Here is a 24,045-nt window from a genome sequence, read left to right as displayed (position 1 = left end):
TCGATATGAAGTATTTTCAGTGGTTTAGGTGTTGGAGTCAAATTCATTTCTGAATTTTAAGGAATTCTTTCACGATTTGTTTTTAAACGAATTTCACATTTATATAATTTTACATATGTATTTTTAAATGCGGGGTATAATATTAGCGGATCTAAATCTATCAAAAACATGTTCAAGTCTTGATATATGTTCCTCTAAACTAGTTGAATAAATAAGATAAACAGGTTAATTTTATTCTGAATTCCAACTAGTATATTCGTAATGTGTTGGGAGGTAGGTAAGCTATTAGGTACATTTTATTAGAAAGCTACCTATTGTAATGGATACCGTGATTCGACTTCGGGAAAATTTCGATATATCTTCGCGTTTCACATCCTCCAGACTCCAAAACCACCGTCAGCTCAAAAGCTTATATATATTTCATTTTCTCGTGGACACGATAACTGCCGTAATTTTCCGCAAATCACTTTCAAACTGTTCCCTGAAAAAAAGATGCGACCCAAAATCTCGTACGAGTTTGTTAACGGCCAAAATCGGACGATGGGGATGAAAATGGAGGGCTTTTTCGAAAAAAACAAAATATTGCTATAACCTTTTTATTAAGTAAAATATCGAATTCGTTTATGTTTCTACGATTCTTTGGATAAGAGCCTAAAACTTTTGTAAGTAAAGTTTTTTGATATCACCAACCATTGGCTCAGGGGGTAGAAAAAATGAAGTTTTGAAGACAAAAAACAAATCACACCTCCCTTAATAGGCACAGTATCGCATCGATTTAAAGTGTTCTTTAATCGTCTAAACATTACGTAAAACTTTGTCAGACACAATTTTTGATATAACCAACCCGTACGGCAAGGGATGACCGGAGTGTTGCTGGAATTGTAAGACGTCGTAAGCTAAACATGTGAAACTTTTTTCACATTGTCGTATTGAGTAAATTTGAAGTTTTCTTAACTTTAAGGTGGGAATTTTTTTTATTCCCTCCTTAGCACCGGTGAAATCTTTTTTTTCAACTTCTTTTTAAATTATATTGATGTATTAATAATTATTAACCGCTTGATTGTAAAAAAGGTTTATAATAAATAATTCAATAATAATAAAAAATATGAAAAAAAATCAGTAGTTATTAATGAAATAAAATTTTATGTACTTTCCATTTTTTTTAAAAAAGGAAATGAAGTCGGATTCGAACCGATGTACCTTCCCCTTGTAAAAGCAAAATATTTCATTAATTGAACCTAAAACGATAAAAAAAGAAATATTTTACATTCTCGAGAAAAAACAAAAATATGTACGCCAGGTAAAGTTATGTAAACAACAAAAAAGTCCTAAATAAAATAATTCTGACTACTCTAATTGTACAAAAATCTACCTAGAATAATTATGAAAAACGACAAAAAATATTTGTTTTTCTTTCTTTTCTTACAAGCACATTTTCATGATACAGTAAGTTAGCGATGTGAAATTTAATATTATTTCTATATTTGATGTAGTCGGGTGCCTGTGTAGGCTATATGAGGTGGTAACTCCCGAGTACAAGATAACGCATAAAAGTAATATTAAATTTCATATCGCTGACTATACTAATTTTTTTTTGTCATCAGTCATTTGACTGGTTTGATGCAGCTCTCCAAGATTCCCTATCTAGTGCTAGTCGTTTCATTTCAGTATACCCTCTACATCCTACATCCCTAACAATTTGTTTTACATATTCCAAACGTGGCCTGCCTACACAATTTTTCCCTTCTACCTGTCCTTCCAATATTAAAGCGACTATTCCAGGATGCCTTAGTATGTGGCCTATAAGTCTGTCTCTTCTTTTAACTATATTTTTCCAAATGCTTCTTTCTTCATCTATTTGCCGCAACACCTCTTCATTTGTCACTTTATCCACCCGTCTGATTTTTAACATTCTCCTATAGCACCGCATTGCAAAAGCTTCTAATCTTTTCTTCTCAGATACTCCGATCGTCCGAGTTTCACTTCCATACAAAGCGACACTCCAAACATATACTTTCAAAAATCTTTTCCTGACGTTTAAATTAATTTTTGATGTAAACAAATTATATTTCTTACTGAAGGCTCGTTTAGCTTGTGCTATTCGGCATTTTATATCGCTCCTGCTTCGTCCATCTTTACTAATTCTACTTCCCAAATAACAAAATTCTTCTACCTCCATAATCTTTTCTCCTCCTATTTTCACATTCAGCGGTCCATCTTTGTTATTTCTACTACATTTCATTACTTTTGTTTTGTAGTTGTTTATTTTCATGCGATAGTTCTTGCGTAGGACTTCATCTATGCCGTTCATTGTTTCTTCTAAATCCTTTTTACTCTCGGCTAGAATAACTATATCATCGGCAAATCGTAGAATCTTTATCTTTTCACCTTGTACTGTTACTCCGAATCTAAATTGTTCTTTAACATCATTAACTGCTAGTTCCATGTAAAGATTAAAAAGTAACGGAGATAGGGAACACCCTTGTCGGACTCCCTTTCTTATTACGGCTTCTTTCTTATGTTCTTCAATTATTACTGTTGCTGTTTGGTTCTTGTACATGTTAGCAATTGTTCTTCTATCTCTGTATTTGAACCCTAATTTTTTTATACTAATGAATCTGAAAAAAATGCCGTTAAAATAAAGAAAAACTCGCTCGACTATTTTTTGTTATTCTAGGTAGATGTGTACAATCAGGAGTAGTCTGTTTTTTTTTTAATAATTTTTATCTTGCAGTATAAAAACCAATTACATATTTTAGGGTAATATTGTTTTAGGTATAACTATGTATGGATTATGATTTTAAATACTCATCAAGAAAGCACTGATAAAACTACAGTAAAAGTAACGGAGAAAGTGATTATGATGGATAATGAAAAATGTTATTAAAAAGATATTTGCACAAACTTAAACTTTATAACTAACAAACTGTTAAAATATATCATCAAATAAAAATATCAATATTACAGGTTTAACTGTACATCTTTTTCTTTTTCCTGTTTAGCCTCCGGTAACTACCGTTTAGATAATTCTTCAGAGGATGAATGAGGATGATATGTATGAGTGTAAATGAAGTGTTAGTCTTGTACATTCTCAGTTCGACCATTCCTGAGATGTGTGGTTAATTGAAACCCAACCACCAAAGAACACCGGTATCCACGATCTAGTATTCAAATCCATGTAAAAATATGGACCACTAGACCTAGGTGGGTTTAACTGTACATCTAATTATCATGTAACACGCGCGCGCGCAGAGAGATAGAGACACACACATACACACAGTTATTTCTTAACGATAAATATTTTTTTTAAAAACAAACTTTTTATTTTATTATACGTATAAAAAAATTATTTCAATATAAATATTCTTCCAGAATTATATTATATTAGCCAATGTTAGGTATAAATGCTAACAGTGATTTTTTAATTAAAACTGAATAAAATAACATACGTAACAAAGACTTCAACCAGGAATACATACCACTAATAATGCTTACATATGCTACATACTGAATCCTAACATGCGTGTGTGTGTGTGTGTGCGCGCGCGTGTATGTAAAATTTTACATAAAAGGATATTGATAACATTTTAAAAATTACTTCTGCAGGAATATTGATAGTTATGCCCCAAAAGGGTTTGTATCTTATTTTTGATATATTTACGTACAAAAAATTTTTTAAATTGTTAAACAATGGGTTTCTTTTAAAACGAAATTGCTCTAAAAACTAGAAAATATTTGTAATTTGTAAAAATTTTCAACATTAGTAAAAATTTTGCGCTCACAAAATATTACTTAGTTTTATCATTTTAATTTACGTTCGTTCGCATTTTTACCTTTATTAATCCTCGCAGAACACCTATTCCAATTCTTCAGTAAAATTTTATGAGCCACAATGGATTTCTTTTTACAAATATTGAAAATTACTTTGATTATATTACAGTTACTGAAAAATTATTTCCTACTTTTTAGAGAAATTTTTTTAAATTTATTTATTTTTACTTTTTGGTCTCCCGCCTTCGCTTGTTCGTTCAAATGCTATCGATTCATTCACATCGGTTTATAATTTTTTCTCATTCTTTCTTACTCTAGTAGCGGGCGCGTAATAAATAAAATAAAAACTCAACTTTCGCCCGCTAAAAATCAACTCGTCAAATCTCGCCCGTTTTGCCTTTTCGCTTTCATTTGCTCGCTTTTCATGCTATTTCTCCAACCGTATTTTACGGTGTGTTGCAGTTTTTTTTTTGTTTTGTACTCTAGTTTCATCTTTTTGTTCCAATGAGAATCTACACTACACGAAGAAAAATGATTTTGTTATAGTAACAGAATTCATTTACTTACGACAACAAATCGGTTTGTCGTCGTAACAAAATCAGATAACTTACAGTAAAAAATCAGTAACGATAGTTAATAGTAACAAATCCATTTTCTAATCGTAACAAAATCGTTTCGCTGCCACAACACACCCTTAGTTACCGAAACATATGATTTGTTACCCGTAAGTAAACAAATAAATATGTTTTTACAAATGTTCGACATGTTTGTTTTAGAACGATATTAAATATGGTATATTATATTATCATTCATGTCAAACGTGTATGATTTTTTTTAATAGTTTTCTTATGTTCGAAATCCTGTTTAGATGACACACGTGAAATGCAAAACACGTGTTTTGCATACACGTGAAATTTCAGCTTGATTGGATAACGGGAAGTTTATCTGATTTCAGTTACTAAATTTCATCTAAACAGGATTTCGAACATAAGAAAACTATTAAAAAAATAACTGTAATTGAGCGTTATTTCTACGCTCTTTCGTACGGGTAAAAATGTACTTTGCACGATTCATAGCGTTATCCGACAAACACCACAAGAAAATGACCAATTTTCTTTAATCTAAACGCTGAAATTGCATACAGAATTACAGTTCTTCTCTCTGGAATATGTATATATACGTTGTTTCTACATGAGCATAAAGCAAGCGACTTTATTTGAAAACTGAAGGTGTTTGAATCTAAAGGGCAAGTCTAAAGGAATGTACGCCGAACATTCAAAGGTATATTTACCGATAATCCAAATAGTATCGCAAAAGATAGAGAGAGACCTTTTTTTGTAGAAAATTTAATTTCACAAACTGTAAATGGTGTTAGAATTCGATTGATCAACGGTTTGACCGTAGTAAATTTAAATATAGGAAAGGAACATAATCCGGTTGTTACCGCAAGCAATTTAAACGATTACCGTCATGAAACGATGGAATATTTCGTTACGGTAATAGTCGTAAATTCTTTTCGGTTATAAAACCTATGTTAGTACAAAATTTCACCTCGATCGGCCGTGTAGATTTTGCGTGAAAGAATAACAGCCTCATAAAAATTATTATATATTTACACAGATTGTATCACAAAGTTTTCCCGGGCCCTTTCATAACCTTTTCTACTTGTGAAAATAATCTACTCGTTTAAATTTCATTCGTCCTAAAATACTTCGTTTGCGATTTACGGCTAATGAAAGAGACGTGAAAAAGTTTTCTTTGTTTGATTCAACTTACTCTATACCATTTTGTTTAGAATTAAATCCTCTACAAGTTTTGTTTAAAAGTTATTTAACAAAGTTATTGTACGTCTAACATTAAAAACAGGGGTTTTACCCCGATTTATTAATTTCACACTAGATTTCTACTACTACTGCAGATACGGTTCTAGGATATATTTTTTTTAGATTTTTCCGGTCAAAAACAAAACGATTCACTAATTTTGTCCCTTAATTAATGTTTTAAAAATTTCAGTGACATTATTTCACCGGGATAGCTGAAATCCGACGTAACTCGCAAACGAAGCATTTTAGGACAAATTTTTATTATGAATTTTCTCCATTATCTTCGTGAGTAGGTTGTGAAAGTCCCGGAAGAAATTCGTGATACACTGTGTATATATAATAAATAATTGTATATGTAATAGATAATACATTACCGGGAAGATAAAATTTTAATTGAAATTCAATGAGACTCAATTGAATCAATTCTTTTTTCTACAACTGATGAATGATTCACCGTACAAGTTTACAAAGGAATGTAAAAATGGAAATTTTTAGCATAAGCAAAATGTTACACCTCACTGATATTCGAATCCGGGACCTCCAGATGAAACGCCGAGACGCTACCGCACCGCCACGGTGATCGGAAGAGTGGTAAGCTTAATATAATTTATTAAATCAGTATATTTTTAAAATCTGAGTTCGATTTCTAAACGGTTTTATAATTAAATTTTTTTAATATTAATCTATTTTCTTTTTTAAATAAACCTTTATTTAGTTTATTAACTTTTGATAATAAATAAAAATATTTATGTATAAAATTAAATTTTTAATTATGTTTAACTGTTTATTTTAACATTTATTTTATTATTTTAGTTGTTTTAAATAGATTTTTAATGTATATGTGAGGGTGCGCGTACGTGTTACGTAATTGATAATAAAAAAACTGTAAACAACCGTAACATTAATCTATATTGTATGAGTTAAGAAGACGTTTCTACACCGAGATCACCGATTGTACGCGGAGATGGACGAACATGTATACAGCCTAACTCACTCGATCCAGTCGCTTAGCGTTACAGGCGATAAACGAAATTAAAATTTACGTTTCATCAATGTGTGTTGTTTTATTTAAACAAAATTAACGTCTTTATTTTAACATCATGGTATGTGCTTTTTAATATAGACTTAATAATGTAAATATACTTAATATAGAATGTAGTGTATTACCATTTTTATTATATTTTAAAAAATAGTATTGAATAACTTGTTTCAACCCTGCTTGTAGTGTGTGTGCGTGTGTTTGTGTGGGCGCGCGGGCGCGCGTCCTAATCCTTTATTGCTTTTATATTAATCCTTTATAATCATCAAATTATTGTTGATTTTTGTTTGATTATTGTTGATTTTATTTGCATGCGGGCGCGCACATCTATGTATGTGTATGTATTTAATTTATTCTTTTAACTGATTGTTAAACGAATGGATTTTGACTTTTTTTGTCATAAGTCAAGCCGATCTTAACACACTAGTTATATATTTTTCAGTCTACCGGTTGTGAATTATAAAAAATAAAAATTATTTTTTTCTTATCACACTTTGGAGGTACTGAACCGACTTAAAAAAAAATTCGGTTTTTCTATATAACGTAGACGTACGTAAATAAATGATTTACCATAATTAAATAATAAAATAAAAATGAAAAAAATTTCCAGAACATTACCAATATAACTATGAATATAATTTAACCATACTTAACCTACGCTCGCTTCGCTCGCTAACTTTGACTAGCGAAGGTTAAGTTTGGTTATGCTTTTAAATTTATTTATTATATATATATTTATTTGTTTATCTCATAACCGAACACGGATATTGCCCTTTTTGTTATCTTCAACTGCTCATTCACGTTATCTACGAACTTTCGGGCAAATTGTGTCTCTTCTTTCGTCTTCGTGTTGACCTCCAATATAACGTATTGCAATCTGGGAAAAATTGAGGTTGGGGGAATAATTGCTCAGAATTACCAAATGATATATAATATAACTAATGTAATTTCACAACTTACATAGAAAAAATTTCCCCGTTAGACCGAGTTACTTTTTACACTTTAAATATTATTCATTTATTTAATTCTACCGCTCACCTGTGACGTCACAACATAGCAGTAAATTAGAGCAATTTTTGTGGTGAGCATGCGATTTAAAAAAATGTTTTTTTGCAAATATTATTCTTTTTTAATCGTTAACAAATGCGCCTAAGTAAAATATGTCCTTAATTAGGCGAAATCTCGAGACTGAGGGTGACCTTGCTTCACAGCCTCATCTCTTTGAACTTTTAAGTTGAAAATTTAATGGCATGTGCCTCATATGAAGAAGTAATCAGACCAAGTTTGGTTTAAATCGGTCCAATAGTTCTGGAGATATAAGGTGATTTATATGCAAACACCGAACACATGTTTATACGAACATTAACAACAGGACAATTTCCATTCGGTTTTTTTGGTTCTTTAGGCGTCAAAACGTCAAGATCCGGTGAAAACCGCATATGCCGAAATCGGACCGATTTCAATACTTTCTAGAGCTGTAGCGCTATCGACACGGGAAAGTTAAAGGTAATTTAGTAACTCTTCTTTGCGTTTGTACTGTTAGACATTGTGTGACGTATAATAAATCAACTATTCTAATTAAAAAGGTGCACTAATAAATTTATTTATAGGAAAATTGCTCTGTTTATGAAAAAGATGCAAAATTTAAATTTAACTATCTCTGGTTCCTGTATATTTTATGTCCGCATTTAATAATAAATTTGGTAATTATATAAGTTACGGTCTCGCCACTGATTTTGATGAAATTTGGAATGTAACTTATGTAAAAGAAAGTTATTCGTTACTATTAAAATTATTAGTGGGAAACGCCTTCCATCGAGTTACGTCCCTTGCAAGTTACGCAGCACCCTTACCGAAATTTCGAAATATTAGTGTAAATAAACTTTATTTTGGGACTGAATAAATCGGTTTCAATGAAATTAAATTCACTTAAGGTTAAATTAATTTAGGTTTAGTTTGCGATGTGGGTTTTGGTAAATGTACAATATACATTATTTGCGGAGTAAAACGCTCGGTTTAAATGAAATTTAATCGAGTATAGTTGGTTTAGAACAAGGTTAATGTTAGGTTTACGAGTAAGTCGGTTGAAATTTTCCGTAGTTTATCCGATTAATTCACATTTCAAGATTTCTGTTCGACTCGACTTTAAGCAAATCTAACCTTATTCTTAACTAAATTTATACGAAACAAAATTTTAGTCGACAATTATTGTACGTTACTGTGAAAGCTCGATATCTGACAAATATGGATTTTCTCCGGTACATATCGGCTCACACCAAATACATCTGTGAAATATCAAAATATTTACTTATTCAGACCTTCCCCAGAATATGTGACAACACAGATAAGTTCTGGGGTAGAGGGTTGAAACGTAAACTAAAAATTAAAAAAAAGTCACTCGATACCGATGCTTACGGTAAATAGATTACAAGAAATGCTCGTAAAAAAGGAAGTTTAAATTTTCGCCATATGTAACCTACGTTTGCTAATCTCGTCTAATTAACGTTAAATTTACAAATTAAATATGTTATTCTCCCACACTGGAGGCGATTAATCAAATTCACCGCATTTATAAACAATCTAATCAAATTTTCAGAATTTTATAAATGAAAAGGTCCAGTCGCTATCAGCGTACCCTGAATGCGGTGAGTCAAATTAATCGCCTCCAGTGTTTGAGAATAACATGTATAATTTGTATATTCGATTTAAAATACAAATTTATTCCGATAATACTTTTACAAATAAATACACGAAGTTCCATTCTGTGGAATACCTAAAGTTAGATTTTTTTATCCTCCGGGAACACACCTTTAGGTATCGCTTCAGAGGATGAGATGAATGACAATTTTTGTATAGCGTGTGAAAATACCATGTCTGACCGGGATTCGAACCCGAGTCCTCCGGATGAAAGGTCGAGACGCTACCACTCGAGCCACAGAGGACCGCTTAAAAGCTCCATTGCCGCAGGTAATTCTATCCTACTAAACGGCATTTGTATGTGTGTGTGTGTGTGTCCCCTTAGCTTAGCACGGGAATGTACTGTTCACTAGCTGAAACTCCTGATTCGTTAGTACATGTCTAGTGGTGATTAGATGTATACTTGTTATATTATTATTTATCGATATACCTTATTAATATACGTTATATTTAAAACTATTTAAAACGACCTTCGGGGAATATTTAATACCTTTTAACCGCATCTGAATTTCGGTAAGAAAATCGTAAATATCTCGAAATCGGTTGGTCCTAGCGCTCTGAAAGATTTTTTCGAACCCCCCAGGAAGTAAATCTATCCGCTCCCAGTGGTACCCATCGGATGATAATATTTTCAAGCGCTCCCGGGGCGCCGTTCAGAAATCGGTGAGGGGGTGTGATGAGTTTCCACCGTAGTATTTCGGCAACCGCTCGTCCGATTTTCACGATTCAAACGGCGTACGTATCGTCAGCCGGTTGAACGCTAACTGTTAAACGTATCGGATACACTGTTGTTCCGCTGTATCTTAGTTATACGGAAATTAAATAGTTTACCCTGTGTTCAGATTGCAGTCGGTAAAACGTACCGATACGATCTTTCGCTAAATACGCTCAAACATGTGCTCTAGCGCAGCTGTAACGTATAAACTTATGAAGATAAAATGTAGAAAATAAAAAATATATTAAAAACACTTTTTAAAAACCTCCTTAAATTAAACACTTAACGGTAAAAAAAAATTAGGACTGTATCTAAGAATGGATTTGACAACAAATACTTTTGTTGTTACTGTATTAGAGGAAAATTCCGATTCGTTAGTATCTTTCTAGAGTTAAATTTCTAATTTAACTTTCGTTATATCGGTTTTCATCATTCAAAAAAAAATATTTTCGCACAAGAGGTAATCGATTTTGGACACCTAATAATCCCATTCCGAGACGCTAACATGATATAAATTTTAGGTCCTAAATAGATAAATGATTTCGAAACTGTTCTTTAAATACAGCCGGGATTTGTGAATCTTCTGCATCCGTACTTCTTGTATTATACACATTATTTTATGACTTTTACAACTATTGAAAAATACTCTTAATAATTTTTATATGTATAGATTCTTACGGGTAAAACATTCAGTTTTTTGGAAACATCAAGAGATAGGTTGAAACTGCTTTTGAATTCCATTATTCTAATTATTATTTTTTGTGGTATTTCCACAGTTAAGTGAGATTTATAAGCGATTTAATCAGCGCATTATATACATACAACCCGACCATTTTTAATTGCAATAATTGTTTTTAATGTTAACTGAACGAGGTTAGCGAGCAAAGTGAGTGTAATTATTTTTTTTTTAGGACTTGGTTTTTTAGCAGGATTTCTCGTAATCTATTAGCCTTAGAGATTGGTTTCGGGTAATTTTTTTTTTTTAATTTTAATTTCTAGTTATCGTTTCGACCCCCGCCACAGCTTATCTGTGTTTATCGACATATACCGGTGAAGTTCCGAATGTATAATACGAAATAGTAAACATTTAGATTTTTCACCGACGTATTTGTTGTGCGTCTTCATTCACTGAAGAAATGTCGATCGACATTCTCTAATTTCGATCTTTCACGTTTATATGTGTATTACACGCGTATAGTGCAATATAAAGATTTTTTGGTGCGGGTACTGCATAAATTAGGAGGGATTTAATTCGGGTGAAAGGGGTTTCTGACAAAAAAAAGTTGTTTTATAACTCATAACTTACGTCTTTATATTTCAAATTTTATAAAAATCAGAGACGAGTCCGTAACAACTGTAACTACCGTTACGTTTGTCATGCAATTCTAATCCGGTATGAAAATAAACCCGTTATTTAAGAGCTTAAGAGCTATTCGGTTAAACTGCAATATAGATCTACGAGAATTATTTTAATACATTAAAATACGTTTAGTATTACACAAGTGAAGTGTAGAATAACATTATTTTCAACCGCATTAATGAAAGAAGTTTGTAACATATGTTTCGCAAGCATATATAGTGTTTCGTTTACGTTCCTTTTCTATCTTCAACGGTTTTTGTTTTGCTTCGCCTGACGATATTACCGTACAGATTAAAATTAAAGTACGGAAACGGATTCATATTATGAAACCGTGGAATACTAGGAGGTAGAAACAAAGAGGGATCTATGTAGTAAGAAAATTTCTATTTACGATGCGTTTGAAATCTTTTGACAGCCATCTTGGATCCGCCATATTGAAACAATTTTTTTTTTAAATAGGAAACGATACACGATTTTAATTTAATGTTTTACAGAAAATAGTGTCGAAAACCATTTCTCTTCAACGCCTCGTTTTTTATTTATGAACAATAAAAGTTGGAAAAACGGAAAAATCGCGATAGAAGTAAAACGAGTTAAAATCCCCCGTTGTAACTTTTTTATTACATATTACCTTCAGAATTACATCCGATAACAAACTGTAAACAGTTCATGTCGGAATTAATGGCCCAAACCCTAATAACAACAGCCTTCTCAATAATTATAATAAAAAATAATAATTTGGAATACTACTAGAAATTAAACGGCTACATAAAGCGAGGCTACATAATTTACTTAAATTATCACAATATTTAATTTTAAAATTTAGTTAAATGTTTTCAGTTCTAAATTATTTAATACAGCAAACTTTGAAAAAAATTTAACAATTTTGAAATTAAAAAATTTGTTACAGATTTATAAGGTTTTAATATTTTAATATATAAATATTTTAATATATTTATAAGGTTCTAATAGAATTAGATCAGTTGTTATTTTACAACATTACGAATTATTAATTTCTCATATATATATATATAGTATCCCCATACGGCTTCGTCCCCACTATATGCTTACTTGCGTTTCCCGACGCAGTCAATTTTTCTAATTTTATGTATGTTTTTTAATCAATTTATCGGAAGGCGTGTACTACTCTTCGTATCGAACATACAGTAATACTAACAAGGGCTGTGTTAGTTCAGCCGTCATGTTGTACAACGTCGCATTCCTTACAAAATCAGAATTTAAAAAAATGCCGATAACAGTTTTTAGATATTTATCTGAAGGGTATTTGCAAGCCCAGAAATTTCTACTGAATATCTGTTTTTTTTTGTTATATATATTATAGCACTGTTTAAAATTCGTTATTGTATGCATTATCAATGTAAAATACAATAAGATTATAGTATTTTGTATTTATTGTATTAAATGGAAAAGCGCGTTTTACCTGGTTTTATTGTTAACACGATTTTTCCTTCATCGCAAATTTGATTGCTTATAACTCGACAACGAAGGAATTAACAGAAAAACGGGTTTCACCATTGTTTTTCTTGTAAAATTTTAAATCGAAATCATCCGTCATACGTCCACCTTCCTATTTAAAAGAAAATAAGTGATTCAACATAGCGGATAAAATTTTAAAACCAACAATAATGCTGATTTTTTTAAATGTGGAACTCCATTTCTTCCCGTTTCCAAATACTTCTCAGATACACAGCAAAAAGCTGTTCCCGTACTTAAATATCACCCGGTGTGTATAAAAGAACATGTCCTGAATGGCTGATTCATCAACGTCCAGCAAAAATACTGAAAAATGGATGAAAATTTGAGTACATGTTCTTGCGCTGTCCATTTCAATAAAATGGATTTTTTAACATTCCGAATATAAAAGAGTGAAAACAAGTAACAATGAAACTTAGTATTTTTTTTTTTTTTTTAATTTGTCGGTAACAAATGAAGATATCAACTTGATTTTTGAAATTTCATTTAAAGATTTAAAAACAAGTTTCTACATTTTTTTGAAAGTCAGCCTTGAAAGTTATAAGAAAAGTAAAAAAAAGAAATATTTGATCAATCCTTGCAAATTTTCCCCGTTTTCGATTATATTAATTGAGATACCTAATCACTAGATTGGGGCTTGCAAATACTCCTTCATATTTTTTTTCTCTTCAGTCATTTGACTGTTTTGATGCAGCTCTCCAAGATTCCCTATCTAGTGCTAGTCGTTTCATTTCAGTATACCCTCTACATCCTACATCCCTAACAATTTGTTTTACATATTCCAAACGTGGCCTGCCTACACAATTTTTTCCTTCTACCTGTCCTTCCAATATTAAAGCGACTATTCCAGGATGCCTTAGTATGTGGCCTATAAGTCTGTCTCTTCTTTTAACTATATTTTTCCAAATGCTTCTTTCTTCATCTATTTGCCGCAACACCTCTTCATTTGTCACTTTATCCACCCGTCTGATTTTTAACATTCTCCTATAGCACCGCATTGCAAAAGCTTCTAATCTTTTCTTCTCAGATACTCCGATCGTCCGAGTTTCACTTCCATACAAAGCGACACTCCAAACATATACTTTCAAAAATCTTTTCCTGACGTTTAAATTAATTTTTGATGTAAACAAATTATATTTCTTACTGAAGGCTCGTTTCGCTTGTGCTATTCGGCATTTTATATCGCTCCTGCTTCGTCCATCTTTAGTAATTTTACTTCCCAAATAACAAAACTCTTCTACCTCCGTAATCTTTTCTCCTCCTATTTTCACATTCAGCGGTCAATCTTTGTTATTTCTACTACATTTCATTACTTTTGTTTATTTTCATGCGATAGTTCCTTCATATATATATCGAAAATACAGTTTTCGGGATTTCTTAAGGGGTGCGACGGCTTACAGTATATTTGAGAATATTAATAAAATTGTTTGGGTTATTATTACGATTATGTTCCAAAATATGTCTGGTAAAATTAGATCGTTGCTAGTCGGTGTATTCTTTATGACTGCTATGATACAATAGAAGTAAACTATTTTTTAAAATTTTAATCCTCGATTAGATTTTAACCTTAAATATGAACTAAATATAATTCATATGAACATAAGAAAAAGAACTAAATATAATTCATATGAACATACGAAACAATTTTGATGAAATTTTTTTTTACTTAAGTAATAGTAAAGTTATGTTTCAGATTATTATATCGACCGAACTTGGATCGGTGATGACATTGAATTTAATTTCAGTTTAGGTTATAACGTATTTATTATTCAAAATAATAAACTCGCAAAGAGTGACTGGTATATGTTTATTTGTAGATAAAAATATTAAACACGAAATAGTGTAACTAGAGTTAGAAAATGCAACACATCGGGTCGGTCTAGTAGTGAAAGCGTCTTCCCAAATCAGCTGATTTGGAAGCCGAGAGTTCCAGGTTCAAGTCCTAGTAAAGTGACTTATTTTCATACGGATTTGAATACGAGATCGTGGATACCGGTGTTCTTTGGCGGTCGGGTTTTTAATTAACCACACATCTCAGGAACGGTTGAACTGAGACTGTACAAAACTACATTTCATTTACACTCGTACATATCATCTTCTGAATACCTGAACGGTAATTCCCGGAGGACAAACAGGAAAAAAGAAAGAAAGAAAAGAGTTAAAAAATGGGAATTCAGTCGGTATTAATTTTAGAATTAATAACGGGAACCGTAAACTGATTGCCGATTATCGATCGCCTTTCCAGAACATACGTTCTTGCCTGACTAGCTTAGATGCTTATCTACAAAATATAAAGACGGATGATAACGTAGTTTTAATAGGGGGATACGAATTTGAATATTATTGATAATAATAAGCTAATAAATGAATTTCATTTCTTAGTATTGTGCAATTATATGAATTTAAATCACGTGTAAACAAATCTATACGATTACAAAACAGTCTTGATGACGTAATGCTGTCGACCAGCTGCATAGACAATATTTTCTTTAATAGCGGTTCCGTTGGAAGAGTGACGTGATCGGGGCGACCGTGAAGACTGCCATCATTGACCATTACTATACTTTTTTTCATACGACACTTATAAACTTCAACAACCGATAATATTATCGATAAAATAAATTATGATGAACTTAATCTTTCTTTCTCCTGTTTAGCCTCCGGTAACTACCGTTTAGATAATTCTTCAGAGGATGAATAAGGATGATATGTATGAGTGTAAATGAAGTGTAGTCTTGTACATTCTCAGTTCGACCATTCCTTACCCACCGGGTTGGTCTAGTGGTGAACGCGTCTTCCGAAATCAGCTGATTTGGAAGTCGAGAGTTCCAGCGTTCAAATCCTAGTAAAGCCAGTTATTTTTGCACGGATTTGAATACTAGATCGTGGATACCGGTGTTCTTTGGTGGTTGGGTTTCAATTAACCACACATCTCAGGAACGGTCGAACTGAGAATTTACAAGACTACACACTTCATTTACACTCATACATATCATCCTCATTCATCCTCTGAAGAATTATCTAAACGGTAGTTACCGGAGGCTAAACAGGAAAGAAAGAAAATTACGTTAAATAAAATAGACTAATATTAAATAGATTAAAAAAAATTCTGTTTAATAAAGATTTCTATTTAATATTAAAATAGAAAAAAATAAAATAAATAGATCTATCTATCTAATAATATGGCTTCCCATGGGGGACTGATTGTAAGGCTACTGGTGAAGTGATGCAGAAACCTCGTGCGATCATCAATTGGTAATACACGTATAATGCTCGTAGGGTGCTGTTTTGGGAGGTGCAATGGGATGTTCTTAGAATTTTTTTGCAAACAATCGTCCGATTTTCAAAATTTGTTACTTAGTAGATTGAAAGCTAACTTTTGCGTTTATCAAATACTTTCGATTTAACAAATAACGGTTATTCGGAAATATTACATCTTCGCAACCGATCTTCCGATTTTCAGAATTCAAGCGGGGTGTTTACTAGTATAGAAAATCATAATGGAACCAAACCAAAAGAAAAAGAACAACGTTTGTCAGCAGTTTCTTTTGGGCAGTCGTGTTTTTTAATTTTTAATATTCATCTCTTGTTTATCTTATAATTTGTTTTTGTAATTTTTTTAGACGTAATCTATATAATGTATTATTGTGTCTCGATCAGAATGAAGGTTTATCTATAATAATTAGTTTTATAATGTGAGATTTGCCGGTTCAAATACTACCTGCTGCGAGAGGTTAAAATTTGTAAACCAAATCGAAAACTCTCCAACTAACTCATAAAGGGTACATTGATGGTGGTAGTTTAAGATCAGGCATGTTCCTTTACTAAAAAATAGTTCTTTGTGTACCGTTGACTATCAAATTAGGCTAATTTTAACGTCTAAATTTTACCGTGATCGCTTGCTTGTTTCTATTTTTTCTCGAGAACAATTGGTCGGTGTTTTTGTGCCCTCAAGTGTTTCTTTATTAATAAAATATTACTTTTTAAAGGACCTGCCAGAAAATTTTCAATAATATTTTGAGCATTTTTGTCAGGGTATCTTAAAATCTAAGAAAGTTTTGTTTGTTACGTTCTGTAACCAAATGGTAGACGGTGACATGATTTTAAACTTTTTTAGTTATTAAAAAAAAAGCGTAAGTATCTCTAATATTTCATACCACGAGTACTAGAAGAGTAGCACGTGACTTTCCCGTTCCTTACTCGTTGAGCCGAATACAGAATCGGACACCATTTTTGTCATTCGATCAACTTTTGTAATAATTTCACCAAAAATTAATGTTTAAATCAGTCGAAGTACGACCGAATGCTTTTTTTAAAATGTAACATTTATTACGACATTACAAAAAAGTGTAAGATTTGTAAAAAAAAAACTTCATTCGCGAACCAGGTTGTATTTTCGAGGGTTAAAAAACCCCATGAAAACGCTTTCGTGCTTTTAACACAATAGTTCAGTCTTTATTTATTAACTGTTCTATAATGTATATCCAACGAGTTAATTGTTAAACAAATATTTTGTTTAAAGGAGGAGAACGCCGTTCGAAGTGTAAGACCCTTTTTTTTCTATAAGATAATTTTTTTAGATTTCTTTGAGAAGAGGAAATGAGGTAGACGCTAGTTTTAAGTTAAAAAAATTTTGTAAAAAATTAATTTTCTTAATTTATGTCCTTTGAAATGTTCTTTAAATTTATTTTCAAAGTATTATATGAAAAAAGTTTCGGTTCGGTTCAAAATTTCCAAAAAAATATTTGCAATCACATTTCTTGAAATTATATTTGTACAAATAAAGAAAATCAATTCAAGGTGATAGGCTGAAGTAGAAAAGGATTTATTCTAAGCAATATATTTTTGTTTAAAGAAAGATAAAAATTAGTTTTATTGCACCCAATGAGGAGTGTGTTATTATTATTTATGTTTTTTTTTTTTAAGTTCAAACTCACTTTTAGGTTTACTAATGTAGATGTAAATACTGCGTATATCTTTGTGCAGTAAAATTGTAATTTAAATCTACTGTTAAAACATAATTTTGAAAATTATCAAAATTCTGATTTTGTTTAAAAAAATAAAACATCGATTATTATTATTAATATTTTAATTATTTTAAATGAACTATCAGAATGTAATGAAATTTACTATACGTTCCTGTTATCGGGTTACAAATAATAAATATATATATTCGTTAACCTCTTTGATGTAGCGAAGGTTTTTCCTCTATTATTCTCCGTTTAGTAGGTGACACGTCAGGTTGGCACCTCAAAGTTTTTTTGTGTGAAACTTTTCTGCCGTAAGTAATTTTTACACGTGTACGTTGAATGAAATGCAATAAAAAAAGCATTGAATTTATTTCAAACGCTAAATTCCAAGTCCTTAATGTTATATGAATTTTCTTTTAGTTATTTGATTTACTTGATTTAACTTTATGGTTTTGTACTTACTATTATTTCGCCTCTCAAGCGATGATGAAAATAGATTTATATGATGAAAATATATTTTGGGTTACCTTGACTGGGCAGTGGAGTTTATTATTAAAGAACTTTGGATCCGACTAATTTTTGAATTCGGCTGACCGATTTCACTTACTACTTTTGTACGGAAAAAGTTATGTTACCATTTTTGCGTAATTAGCAGATTATTTTGTTAATTGAGGAATTTAACTGTGCAACAAAGTTTGTTTATATTATATTTTTACGATTTCGCTGATCTTTTAGTACGGTTATCTGAATTCTCACGCGGTGCTAGTTTCTTTCACCGCCGTAATGTGGACATCTACTTCGTCGAATCAAAATCGTAATGCATTTTAAATCCAAGATAGTTCCAAATACTGCCTTAGGTATTAAATAAATACTATGTACTGTATGTTATGTACTGTACTGGAATTTTTCTATTTTGTTAGTTTTTATATAATGAAGGTAGAATGTGATACGTACTAAATTTATCAAACGCTATTTTTACCGAATTCCCAATAGATTTTAATTTAATAAATAATTCAAAGGATAATTTGCCAAACCTGTTTTATTACAACGAAATTCAGTTGTCATATACCTCGCATAGTTTACTCTTGGTTTACGAATTCTGTATGTGATTGTTTTAAATTTTATTTTATTCCAAAACCGTACCGAAAATTAACTACTAGTGAGCGAAATTACTTTCATATGTTCAGGATGAGAGACTTAAAACCGAACCGACCCGGTTCGAACTGTAATTATTAGTGTCACTTTTAACATTGCTGCTACTACGAACTCCACTATTAATTTTTTATTTTATTACTCTCGTCTAGCGACGGGCATAATCGAATTGAGATATTAGTAGAATAGAATGATATAAATAATCGGACGGCTCATTTGAAATATGAATGTTACTTATTTTTTTCACAAGTACAAACATCGAATAAGATTAATTACTGTTGAATAATACTCTAATGTTTTGACTGTCTACGGCTTATTGGCGCCGCAATAATGCCACCCGAAAAATTATTTTCTGCAAATGCTGCGGTTTCATTTTAATTATCTCATTCTCAATCAGTAGTTAATATTTTGATAACTGTTTTTTGTTAATATATCTTGCGTGTTAATTCGTACAATGTTATTTATTACTGTTTACTAAATTTACTTTTTATTCTTTGGTGATGGTATTTTTACGAAAAGAATTCACGTTCAAATTTTATTTGATTACTAGCATCCCTCGTCGCGGGTTCGCCCGTACTATATGCGTAAAGAACTTCAAATATTTGGAATAGATTTTTAGTAATTACGCGTGGACTGTTGATCTCAAGATTTATCGCTATTCACAATTACTTGTTAAAAGTAAAATGTTAAGATAAAATTCAAATTCCAAATTCTCAGATTCAAATTTTTAATAATTATATCAACATAAGTCCTGCTCAGCTTTGTTTTTCTTCGGACGCCAGTTTGTGATATTCAACAAAAAAAAAAATATTTCTCATTTCTCAGGAGCGGGTAAACCTACATTAATTAAATTTAGAAAATCTAATTTTTTATTTTACAAAAAAAATTTTGAAAACTTCACCTTCAAAATGGCGGTCATCATAATTTTAATTCGTCAATATCTTTGTAATTGTTTGATAACATTTTTACTAATTACAAAATTTATTAAGCATTTTATTTTGAACAAAATGACACCTCACTTTTAAAATTTCGTTGACAAACAATCAAGTTGTAGCAGACAACCCGGGGCAGTACGCTTTTGGACCGTAATGGAAGCTGATAATTATTTTTTTCTGTTTCTATTTTCCTCTTTTAAATGTAATAAAAATTAATGATAGTAAATTAATAAAAATTATCAACTTTTAATATTTTAAAAGCCCTCGTATCCCTTCTAAGTTATATGCTTGGAAATGTAAAAATTTTAAAAACATTTAATCAAAGACACAAAATTATATTCGTATAGATAATGTAGTTTTAAATAGTTCTTTCCTTTAGTTGTGCAGTCTAAACATTTTATTTGCTTTGCTTATGCGCGTGCGTGTGTATGTATTGAGATATATGGACGCACGAGTAGAACGCACAGACAAAAGACCAAGAGAATAAAAGAAACGTAATAGATTTGTTAGTTGTTCATAATAATTCGTTCATATTGCTAGCTGCGCACTTACTAGCTCACTCATTATCATCTCTCTCTTTCTAAACACGTACATTTGTCATACAACATGAGTTACAAAACTGTTTTTTAATATACTGGACAGCTGTCGTTATTTGTCTATTAATAATGATTTATGTCTTTGGTTCTCTGCGGTGTCACTTTGTTTTTTAACGGTAATGTATTATACTACTGTAGTCTGCAGTTGCTTCATATCTTTCTTTTCTAATGTACTTAAATCAGCTATTCTTTCTATAAATACAATAACATTTCTTCAAAGATATCTTCACTTATTTGAATTATTAAAAAATCAACAATCATTTCTTTTTTTCTTAAAAATATTTTTTTAATTTGAATATTTTTTATATTTGAATTTATTAAATAAATCCCTTGTACCAGTTTAGTTTAGTTACACTTTCTTTTTCATTCCTTTCTTTCCAAAAATAATATGATTCTAAATTATAATTTTCAATTATTATTAAATAATCAGATGTTTCACCATCTCTATTACGTGCACACACATGTAATAATGCCTGTGAAATTACATATAGTCTACTCATTTTTATAAGTACATAAAATTTTATTTCACTAATAATTTTGATTTTTTTTTCATAATTTTTTATTATTATTGAAAATAATTATTTATTGTAAAATTCTTTTTACAATCACGGGTTAATAATTATTAATAAATCAATATATTTAATTAAATAAAAATAAAAAAAATGTTAAACTGGAAAGGAGATGTCTGATTCGAACCGATATGCCTTCCCCTTATAGATCCAGATATTTCATAAATTAAATTTTCATTTAGGTTCAACTCTAGAACGGATGGAAAAAGTCTCACTCGTGATATATCATTGAAAAGCTCTCAATGAACGCTTATTACTGCAGTTAAGAAAAAGTCCAAAATCAAATTTGTTTTGGATTTTGGTTTTTTGGATTCCTTAGATGTCAAAACCTGAAGATCGGCTGAAAACCACATATGCCCGAATCGGACCGATTACAATACTTTCCCTTGTAGAGCTACAGCTCTGCTATAGCACTACGTAGATGGGAAAGTGAAAACGCTAATATTATGCAATATGTGAGCGCATGAATATTTCCTACCGAGTTAAAGCAGTGTGTATAATCAATTGGTTCAAAATAGAAAGGTAAAAATTAACATGTAACGTTAGACTGTTTGTCCCCGACTCTTTTTACAAATGTAATGCATGTAAAGATAACAAAGCACAAGAGATACCGGTTAGAGCAGCCTTCTCTGAGAGCAGTGATGTTTATTAAAAAGCCAGTCCGTGTGTCGAGCGTAGTAAAAAGTCCATTGTCAGCTAAATATTAGTTGATTTTTTCTACGTACTCGGCATGCTGATATGTTTGACTCGATGAAGAAGGCCATAGGAAATATATCATTTCTCGCATTTTTTGGTAAATCTGGCACGGGATTTTTATTGTTCTTGAGGATGGCTCTACTATTTTTAGAAGTAACTGGGATTCATTTCAGGTCATCTACAACTTTATGCCCTTATGAAATTTAATCATACATAAGAACGCATTGTCATATTTGCTGTACAATATTAAATCAAATATTATGGATGTAATAATACATATATGTACTGTCAGAAAAATAAAATAATGTAAAAATATTAATATTGGAAATTTCAATAATTGATATCTTATGAAATAATATGTCATTTACAATCAGTGTTAGTAATATTCATTAAGTTTTTTTAGAAAAAAATGAAAACGCACATTTTGAATATTGACTTGGTTGAATCTAAAGATTTTTTCAAAAATGTAGTTATTGGTCATTCAGTAAAGTTTAAGTCAAATTTTGTATATATGCTGAGCATCAGGAATGCTGAATATAATAATCGATGTGATGTAACATTTTTTACATGAAATTACAGGCAGTACATGCAAGCAACATAGAAACCTGGCTAAAATGTGTTATTAAGCGTGTAAATAATACATCTTAATGGTATGAAACAATTCTGAGGCGGGTATCTTAGACCAGGTGAACAAAAATTCTGTTTCACTATTTACTAATTAGAAAAAAGTTAATAAAGAAAGGTTTTATTATGTCCAATTCACATCGGAAGAAGTGTTAAGAGTGTTGTCCTTTTGTTCTTACGAGTTCATGCAGCGTTTAACCGATGAAGTGCATATCTTTTATTTTTAATAAAGTTTCATTCTGATTTATAAAGTCAGAACAAATATTTAAAAGCTTGAAATTGTTCAGGTCATTTGTATTTAAAGGAAATACCGTGTTTTTTTTGTTTAAAAAAAAAAGTAAAAATTGCAGGCGTCAAATTACACGAATGCGGTTGCTATTCAGTTTTTCCTTTGGTGGCTTAAACATTCATAAAACTTTTGATCGAGTTATTGTCTAGTTTAACTCTATCTTGTTCAAAAATCAGGATAACACAGATAAAGGCACCGGGTACTGATCAACTTGACCCGGATATTTTCTATCATCTGTTGCTATTTTCTATCAGAGTCGTTTGGCAGGCTGTTCTCGGGGTGCCTAAGCTGGGGTTGCTTTTCGAATTTTTGGAAGGTGGCTTTGGTGAGGGTGCTCTTAAAATCAGGAAAGGATCCGAGTGAGATCAGCAGTTATCGACCCGTCAGCCAAGTTGCTTGAAAGGCTGGTTGTGGAACGGCTCTGGAAAGCATCGATATGAACTCGCTTCTTAATCGAGGCCAGTACGGCTTCGTTAAAAGGGTTGGAACCAAGGATTGCATCTTAAATGCTCTTGCCGAAGTGGAAAGCGCCGATTGTAAATATGTTTTGGCAATTTTTATTGACATAGAGGGAGCATTTCCATCCTTATGTTGGAGTTGGAGTTCTCTTTCTTTTTCCTGTCTAGGTAGTTACCGGTAGTTACGGTAGTTACCGGAGGGGTAACTACCGTTTTTAGATAATACTTCAGAGGATGAATGAGAATGATATGTATGAGTGTAAATGAAGTGTAGTCTTGTACATTCTCAGTTCGACCATACCCGAGATGTGTGGTTAATTGAAACCCAACCGCCAAAGAACACCGGCATGTGTTGGAGTTCTGTCCTCTATGAGTTGGAACGCCGCAATGTTGCAGTAGCCCTGCAGGCCGTAGTGCGTGACTATTTGTATAAGCGTACGGCTCTGTTTAGAGATACGTACCTGGCTGTGGAAACGTCCGTCACCAGGGGAAGCCTGCAGGGTTCTGTTCTCGGTCACCTGCAGTGCAACCTGGTATTTGACGGATTTCTGAGACTGACATTCGCAGAAAGGGTCACGGCCCAGGCGACCCTCACATTAAGTATAAAGGCTGTGTGATCAGCCGAGTTAGAGTTCATAAGTACGTAAGTGTCTCTGATGCACAAGCATAGGAGGATTGCTGGGAAGGATTACGGGCTATCGGGCCGTCATTTGTACACGGTGTACTGAGGTGTCGTCGAAAGTATGGTCTTTTATGCTGCGTCCGTTTGGGCCCATAGGTTGGACAGAAACAGAGCACTTATTCAGAATTTAATTAATAATAATTGTTTATTTAATCTGATCGGTTCCAATTCGACT

General features: G+C 31.7%; 1 protein-coding gene across 18 annotated transcripts in view; it reads left to right on the top strand.

Annotated features, from left to right (window-relative positions):
• LOC142319376 (uncharacterized) overlaps positions 1-24,045 on the top strand; it is a 226,504-nt gene that overhangs the window by 9,606 nt on the left and 192,853 nt on the right. For 4 of the 18 annotated variants that reach the window (XR_012755189.1, XM_075356591.1, XM_075356590.1 and 1 more), the window contains exon 1: positions 6,541-6,697. The exons of 12 other annotated variants lie outside the window; for them this stretch is intronic. Coding sequence is in view for 2 of the 6 variants with exons in the window: in XM_075356591.1 (XP_075212706.1) it covers positions 6,695-6,697 (3 nt within the window). In the remaining 4 variants the exon portion in view is untranslated. Of the gene's footprint in view, positions 1-2,775; positions 2,960-6,540; positions 6,698-24,045 lie in introns of those variants that run through there. 2 more of the 18 variants (XR_012755186.1, XR_012755183.1) reach the window with 1 other exon arrangement.

Source organism: Lycorma delicatula, chromosome 2 (genome assembly GCF_047948215.1).
Source record: "Lycorma delicatula isolate Av1 chromosome 2, ASM4794821v1, whole genome shotgun sequence".
Classification (NCBI taxonomy): domain Eukaryota; kingdom Metazoa; phylum Arthropoda; class Insecta; order Hemiptera; family Fulgoridae; genus Lycorma; species Lycorma delicatula.
Note: the sequence above shows the minus strand (reverse complement) of the source record. Positions and strands in the feature narration are given on the sequence as shown.